The sequence below is a fragment of the Nematolebias whitei genome, chromosome 15 (genome assembly GCF_014905685.2).
Source record: "Nematolebias whitei isolate Nwh7 chromosome 15, NemWhi1, whole genome shotgun sequence".
In the NCBI taxonomy this organism is placed as follows: domain Eukaryota; kingdom Metazoa; phylum Chordata; class Actinopteri; order Cyprinodontiformes; family Rivulidae; genus Nematolebias; species Nematolebias whitei.
This window is the reverse complement of record NC_056512.1, coordinates 20,065,995-20,074,806: the sequence shown is the minus strand read 5'-3', so window position 1 is coordinate 20,074,806 and position 8,812 is coordinate 20,065,995. Positions and strand designations below refer to the sequence as shown.

Genomic DNA, 8,812 nt, shown 5'->3' with positions numbered 1-8,812 from the left:
CATGTTGCTGCTGATCTGTTTCATGTTGCTGCTGATCTGTTTCATGTTGCTGCTGATCTGTTCCATGTTGCTGCTGATCTGTTTCATGTTGCTGCTGATCTGTTTCATGTTGGTGTGTTCATTCGTGCTCATCTGCTCACACAGACTCATGTTCGTGCTGCAGTTCAACTTAAGTTTTTATGCTACTAGTGCTTAGTGTATATTTAGTTGATGTTTTTCTTAGTTCACATCTTAGATCTTATTACTGTTTTTATTTTACATTTTATTGTTGGATGTAACTGGGACCCTGTGTACATAATCTCGTTCCACCACATGTACCACATGAGATGCGAACAACAATAAAGAATCTCTGACTCTGATTTATTTTTTCAAGTTATCATGCTCACAACATGCACGGACGGATGAAGGCCATTTCCAAGTTTCCCTTTTTGCTCCATGTTGGGGGACCATAAACGTGGTGGTGGTAAAACCAGTAGTCCTTACTGATGCACGGAGCGATGGGGGAGCGGCTCTGCTGGTAGCCCTTGGCACAGCGGTTGCAGGTGATCCCGGCCACTCCATCCTTGCAGGGGCACTGGCCCGTGGTCTGGTTGCACGTCTTCCCCGCTGCTCCGACTGGATGGCAGTCGCACGCTGCGGAGGGACAGGAGAAAACAGTCAGAGGAACGACATACACAAGTAAACAAGCTCTGAGTGGGGAAAATGAGCGGAGAACAAAACCAGAGCACAACAAAGATCAGGTTACAAATGAGTGCAGTGTGTGCAGACTGATGCAGTTCTGACATCTTCCATAGAAGTAAAGTCAGTGCTCATGAAAAGTCCTTTACTTTAAAGCAAGCCGTGCTTTTCTTTCCTTTATATCGCAGATGAATAACCGGGCCCGACACCAATTTAAAACCTCAATCAAATTAGCCTCCGCTCCTCCACCCATTCTGACTGAGCGTCGCTTTATTAGGCCCACTCTGGAAGGCACGCAGAAGAAGTAAATAACTCGATAAATTACAGAATTACACTTTCACCACAAATTGTATCTGGGCGTGTGCACGCGGCTTCGCCAGATTGTTTTGTATATTCCACCCCTTCACGATCCGACAGGCTGATTCAGATTCATTTTCCAACAAGGAGGCTCTTTTTTTTTTTTTTTTTTGGCAAATATCTGCTTGCAAATAGTTCCTGAATAATGTTTCCCATTAATGGATGAGTGGAGCACACTTCAAAGTCAGTTTGAGGCTGTTCGTTGGGAGGATCACATGGTAAATGTGAGGAATTTCTTTTTTTTTTTTGGTATGTGTGCGTTCTGCCAGGTTTTTATCGTAAAGCCGGTGTTTGAAGTTGAAGTCCAGCCTTCCTGCTAGCCCTGCATGTGTTCTAGGAGCAGAAGAGTCATCTGAAATGTGCTTGAAGTGCTCCAGTAGACGCTTTCTGCTGCAACGCCTTCATGAACATCATGAAATGCTTTTTAAATCATGTTTGCAGGAACATCAAACCTCTTTGCTCACACTTTCTCTGACTAGTGTAGTAGAAACTTGATTAAGTGCTATGTGTTTAACTTTAAAATTACATTACACAAGTAAACTTTTGATGAAAAGAAGTGTTTCGTTTTCCTCTTAGCACCACTTTAGGTATGTTGGAACGTAACAATGAAATCTTTGCGTCAATACATTTTTACTGCAGATGTCACATTTAATCACAGGTTATAAACAAACTCTGAATGTAGCCTCCAGGTCTGAAAAGTGAAGCCAATAAACAAGTGTTTTAAAACAACATTTAAAAAATAAGGGACAGACGTCGTTTTATTTCCAGAGGACCATATTGACTTAGATAAACAAAAAGTAGAAACACACAAAGCTTGTAACAAAGTTTCCCGTGGCAGCTGTGATACGAGACACATTCAGGGTATTGTCTTCTTTAATATGAGTTAGCATAGTTGCTGATCAAATGATATGAATTAGAGAACTATTTTCTGTACTAATTAGATACACGCTTGTGGTTGTGTGTGTGTGCGTGAACTTTGACAGTAGTAAACTGTCTTCCTCTGTACTGAAGTTTGTCTTGCTCAGGTCACTCTCAAAATTATTAGTTTTCTTTATCTCATTGAGGGTTTTTCCTGGGTAAAAAAAAATGGTTAAAAAATTTTGAATAACATTTTCTAAATAATTCAAAGTATGCAATTTCAAGCTTAGGTTCTGATCTGTGACCTCAATGGGATTTGCCTGGTTAAATAATGGTTAATAAATAATAAATACACTACCCTTACACACAAAAAACACCTAAATTTAGCAAGTTGTTGAGGCTACTGTTTAATATACAATATTATTTTACATTTTTAGTGTTTAGTGTACATCTTAGGGCTGGACAATAATTTGATATCAATATATTTTATTCAATAACGGTGATATAAGTTTTAAGCACATTTTCATTATATGCATATTCATTATGATTACAGCAATTCACTGACGCATTTGAAGCGGCCGCTTCAACACGAACAGAAAAAGCAGCGACACAACTACGTAAGTGCGTGGCGACGTCATACACCACACACACAGCTCGAGTCCGGAAGGAGTCAACAGTAGCAGGTTAGGCTAATCTCCAACGCACGGTAAGTTTTCGCTTCAAAATGAGTGCCCATGACCGTCAGAATGTGACTGAACAAGGTTCCACAAGCGAAGAGAAAGAAGATGACATAACTGATAAGAGAGGAACAACTAATTCGGCGGTGTGGAAGTAGTTCGGCTTTCTAAGATCTGATAAACTGCAGGTTTCAGTCAGTGACCTGCAAAATGTGATGGAGAGTCGTTCCAACTAGCGGTGGGAGCATTAACTTGTTCCACTCGATAGAAGATGCTGAGAAGTCAGAAGATGAAGCACAATAAAAGTCTGAGCCAACGTGTCCCTGAAACACCCCCAGCTGTATCAAAAGAGAAACCCATGCAGCAAACGCAGACATTTGCTGCATGGGTTAGGTTACGTTTAAAGTTAAAACTATTAATACTGACAAAGTTGAGAGTTTTATGTTTATTTGACGGTGGTTTCAAAATTTTTTGAAGGCAAAATACAAATAAAAGGTGAACATTAATTTATTTGTACAGTTTCTACAGTTTTTTCTGAGGCTTTTATATTGTTTATATCGATATCGGAATTATATCGTTATCGACCGAAATTAAGAAATATATCGTGATAAAAGTTGTGGCCATATCGTCCAGCCCTGGTACATCTTAGATGTTTTAGCATATTGTTTAGGGTTCATTTAGCGTATGTCTTAATGTATCTTACATCCTTATATACCATTTCTTTTTATACTTTATATTTTTGCTATTTTTGGATGTAACTTGGACCTTGAGTACACAATTTTGTTCCACCTCATGTACCACATTTTATGCGAATGAAAATAAAGAAACTTCAACTTGGAAGTTTTTCAGCATGATTACATAAATATAGTGAAAATGTTCCAAAATGGCACGGGAAACATGCAAATCATGTTGTTTCACATGTTACCTTAATGTGTATTTACAGGTAAAATGTGATTTCTACATATGAATATTCACAATATGTATTTTTTGTTGTTTCAAATCCACACTGGAAACATAACGTCATATGGTAATTGTTTTCGCATGTGATTTCCATAGGTGAAGTTGTGTGTGTGTGTGTGTGGGGGGGGGGGGGGGGTCCCAGTGGCATAGCAGTCTATTTATATTATTTCTATATGTACACAGAAACCACAACAATGAAGCTGTTTATTCAATTATTTCTGCATCTGTCTCACGGCTGTCACAAATTAAACTAACCATCTGCTGAAATGATTCATAAATGTTGTTTCTTGACATTTTAATACGTTGGTAATGTGGACGTCCTCGTGACCTACAAGCACAGTTTGGATAATATAGAGTTTCTGTTAGAATAATGTAGACGTAAACAGAGAAATAAAACATCTGTTTAAAGAAATTTGCAGAGCGGTGCAGACGGGGCCTCAGTCTGGTTTTTATCAGCACAAACACTGACCAGTCGTGTTTGTAGACGCTTTGTGTTTTCAGACTTAAAGGTCCAAGACATCGGTTCCCAAAGCTGGAGCTGGAATCACTATATGGGTCATAAATCAGCAGGCTTGGGTTCTTAAAATAATATTTAGAATTTAAAATAACTTTCTAATGAGTTGCTAGTTGCACATTATTATCATAATTGTGAAAAAGGACTAATAGTACTCGCAAATTAATTTAAGGAATAGTATAATAGTTGAGGCTGTTTCTGTGAACATGATGTATTTAATGATGGTAAGTACATTTCAAACAAAGTATCTATAGTTTAGCTAATATTAGTCAGGGTCCAAGTCAAGTTTTGTGGGCAAAATCGTAAAATGTAAGAACAACTGGTTTAAGACAGAAGGATGTTAAGAAGGATGAACAGGAACGATCCCAATATCAGCATCCAATCTGAAAGCGCAAAAGAAATCACTTTTCTCACAGGTTTTTCCATAAAAGAAGCCATTTACCAACCATTTGCCTTTCTCTAGAAAATCATTCTGAAACAAAAAATAATAATAAATTGATGCCAAGAATGTTTCCATTAATGATCGGTCGTCAGCCTCGAAATGTCAGTTTTATTGTTTGAACAGAATGTGGTACAAATTGATTTGGTGCAGCGCAGGGAGTCTGCAGGTCTGGTTGCAGAGGGGTTTGGGGACAGCAGTGAACCATTTACCAGCTCCAGCTCTGCGGACTCACCCACGGCTGAAACTGCCAAATGTGAGAGCGGTTATGGGACGGGGGAAAAAGAAAAAGAGCAGTCCGTTAGAAGTGGGAGGCGAGCTCTGTGAGGCGTGTTTACACTGTGGTTGATGAGGGGTGAAGTTGTTAATCTGGGAATTAAAGCGTGAGGCATTCCACATTGCCACAGGAGACGTTTTCACTGCATGCAGTGGAATTCTCTTCTCCTTGTTTTAACCCTCCGACTATTACAACCGTTCAGAGGACCTTTGCTGAGATGTGAAGTGTTTGGGGCGGGGAAGGACTTGGGGATGAATGCAGGTTTCCTCCTGGCTGTGTTGGCACTGCTTTGTGTTTCCTGTCCAACAACAGCAGAGTGAGATGGTCGGCTGATTTGAGCAATAAATACAGCGGCTTGTAACTGATGTCACACCGGAACATTTGTGTCACTCAGAAGAACGATGGCAATCAGACTGTTTGGTTTTGATCCCAGAGCAAAGAAGGAGGAATGTGAGAGATGGAGCAAGGTGTTCAGGTTACGGATCTGCCTGTTTGGAAAGACTTACTGGTACTAGAGGTGTAAGGCTACGGCTGCAAGTAGAGTAACTAACCTGGTTTGAAGCTCCCAGCACTGGAATATTTAGAACAACAAAATATAGACATTTAAAATGAGTCAACGTTGCTGCACAAACATTTCATCGTGTTTTAGGCTGAGTGCAGATGATCTTTAAAACTTGAGTTTTAACGCTGCCACATGTAGCAAATAACACAAAGGGCTTTGTTTGACAGTGATCTCTGACACGACATTTGATTTTCTGTTCCTTCCATGCAAGTCGAAGAAATCAGGATTAAAGTATGAGGACTGCTGTGGTGGCACACAGCCATGAACTTCAGGTGGCTATTTTTACCTTTTCTGGGCTGCCAATTCAAGTCGCCACCAGGAAAGGGGGGGCAATTTTTTAGGGGGTGCTATGGCCCCCAGATAAAAGTTAGTTTTAATTTTCAGCCATTATATCGGTTATCGGCAGCCACCTTCGCCTCCCAATATTGATATTGGCAATAGCCAAAATTTCCACATGGGCCGGGCTCTAATGGTTACAGCGCCACATGAAGTGCTGTAATTGTTACGACAGTCTTTGTGTCATATTCTGTGTGGAAGAAGACGTATCAGGAAACAGTACCAAGTTTACAGGGATATTTCTAAAATGACAAGTAAAAAGACTGGACAAAACTGTGTTTCCGTGTAGACAAGGGTTTTTTTCCAGACATTTCTGGTTTAACACTTAACTGCCATAAGTGCATCAGACTAAAGGCTCCCACATACTCGGACGTACTGTGTGTACTCGGTGAGCCACGCGGACACTGCAGACAGTTGAGACTTCATACTCGAGCAAACACCCTGATGGGCTGCAGCCCAGCTCTGCAGGCAAGGGGCGTTTACCTTCAGGACAAATTGATGTCGCCAATTGGTCATTTGCTGACACGCTACTGGACTGATTGACAGGTCGGAAAAAAACAAGAACAACAAAAAACGAGCTGTCAGCGGCCCTGGGTAGAGGCAGTGGTGTTCTGTGTTAACCTTGCTAATAAAAAGTTCTAAAAAAAAATTAAAAATAGGGAGCGCTGGCCCTGCAGCCCACACATCAGACCGGCTCACCAGAAAATCTCCAGTCCCTCCCACAGCCACGCTGGACCTGGTTTTAATTCTCTCGTGACAAATTCCTTCATTTATCACCATTTCAGTCATGGCGTCAACGGACGAGGAGGAAGAGATCACTTGCCTCTTGGCAAAAAACAAAAGAAAAGTCCATTAAACCAGACCAGGGGCGAAGAAGGGAATTTAATACATTGGTGTCGCAACAAAACAGTCCGTCACCGGGCAGTTTATTGTGTGACACAGAGTACACGTACGTTGTTGTAAAATTTGATCTTTGTGCGGACATGGCTTGTGGACGTCCGCTTCGAGACCGCGTTGAGTCTGCCTCGGGTACACACGGACCTCTGCATAGTGAAGTACGCCCGAGTATGTGGCGGCCTTAAGGCTGAATCCCATTTCACCTTTTCTCCCTACCCCTTAACTCTACTCCTACAATTTGTACGTTTAACTCATTTTTAAATGGGATCTAAGAGGTCTGCAGCCAATAAGAAAATAACAGCTAAGGAAAAAAAAGACATTTTAACTATATTACCTAAATGTATTACTAGAATCAAGCATTTTTTTACATCAGAAATTATTTAACTGTGTATACTTAGCTTTTTGTTGTTTACATGACTCCCACAGACTAGGATGGGTGTATAGAAAGAAATATTTACAAGTGTTTCGTGCATTTTCCAGTAAAGCAGAGTGACAGCAGTTTGTTTGCTCTTTACTCCAGAGGAGCTTCAGCGCAGAAGGAGCTCAGCTTTTGCTTCCCTGCATATTAATCCTCAGCAGCTTAGTCTCAAACCTGCTGTGTGTGCGTTTGGCCTTTTCTGCGTATTGTACAAACAGAAGAGACTGGCACTGAATGAGATGTTTCCACTGATCTGCTCACACCTCTGCACGGATTGTGATGCTCGCCTTGTGAAGTATTCTCCCAGTTCCTCAAACGCCTCAGGAACTGCACGGGTCAGTTCACCGACACCAAGGCAGGTGAACAACTTTACTCAAATGTTTCTAAAGGGTTCTTTATTACCAGAGTCCAACGAACAGTTTGGAAGGCTCTAGGGTTTCCTTTTCTGTTTGTCAAGAACAAACGGTCATCAGTGGTTCTGGTTGTTTACTGGTTAGTTAGAAAGATCTCCAAACGGGACAAGAATTCAGCCATTACTCAGTCTAGTCTGCCTGTTTAAAACAAAGTCCACCTTTACACGAGGACTTGGCGTATCCCCTGAAAATAAGAGTGTAACAGATACTAATGATCCCCACATAATAACTGAAGAAAACAGGCTCTTGCAGGCTGACTTTGTTCATGCATATGCAGGCCTTCATCCCATCGGTTACCTTTGCAAGCTCTGCGGTGTGAAATAGACTTGGTCAAGTCCCTGTAGTACCCCTCCTTGCAGTAGTGGCAGTGGCGTCCTGCTGTGTTGTGACGACAGTTGAGGCAGACCCCACCACTCCTGCGGCCTGACAGCTTGTACAGTTCCATGTTGAAACGGCAGCGACGGGCGTGCAGGTTACAGTGACAGGCTGAATGGACAGAGAGAGAAGGACATTTGACACTTGTTGGGTGTTTCAGCTAAGACAGCATGACATGGTCAGCATGAAATCAGTAACTTTAAGCTGGTAACTGATTATTATTTACAAAGTGATTTTATGTTTTAAAATAACCTCTGGACACTTTGAAAGACTACAACCGTGTGGGATTTAATTCACTTATTGTTTTAGTTACAGTAGTCCCTCGCTACTTTGCGGTTCGTTTATCGTGGACTCACTCCGCTTTTTTTTTTTTTTAAATAAGAGTGGACATGACACACAATTGACTGATTGATGAATGAGCCGCACGATCGTCATGGAATTTTTATTTAAAATAAATTATTTTAAATTATTTAGCACCTGCTGTACATTTGTGCAGCCCAGACTGCAGAATAAACTTCCTGCTGCAGCTGATCAGCTGTTCACCGTGCAGAGTGGAGAAGTGGGCGTGGCCAAGAGCACTTGCAGGTGGCAAAGAGCAGACAAGACAGAGCATTGAAATCATGACATTCTGTGCTCTTTTAGAGTTTGGAAACATTGCTTAGAATATTGCAAGAGTGTGGGAAGGGTTTAAAATAGGGATGCACAATATTATTGGCATGGTATCGGCTGATATTAGCGTTAAAAGTTCAATATCGGACGTCGGCCATTCGATTAAAATAACTCACTGGTTTAAAAGGCACTGTTTTGTATGAAAACCCAGTGACAAGGATGCCTGCAGCGGCAGCACAACGTGATTACGTCACGTGTGCCTACCTGATCTCACGATGGAGAGGAAAATTCAAAATGTCGGCGGTGTGGACGTTTTTTTTCCGTTGGTGAGGATGTCGGATTCCAAAGATTTTTGGACTACATTGAGCCTCGCTACATCGTCCCCAATATATTTACGCCGTAACCTTATCCTAGTTACAAGCCGTCATATCCGACGTCATTG

The 8,812-nt window shown here is 41.3% G+C and overlaps 1 protein-coding gene across 1 annotated transcript in view; it reads right to left on the bottom strand.

Annotated features, from left to right (window-relative positions):
- Positions 1-8,812, bottom strand: part of ntn1b (netrin 1b) — a 77,339-nt gene that overhangs the window by 23,266 nt on the left and 45,261 nt on the right. Inside the window, exons 2-3 of the mRNA XM_037688854.1 lie at positions 7,684-7,872; positions 484-633 (exon numbers count right to left, since the gene is read on the bottom strand). Of these exons, the coding sequence (XP_037544782.1) occupies positions 484-633; positions 7,684-7,872 (339 nt within the window). The remainder of the gene's footprint in view (positions 1-483; positions 634-7,683; positions 7,873-8,812) is intronic.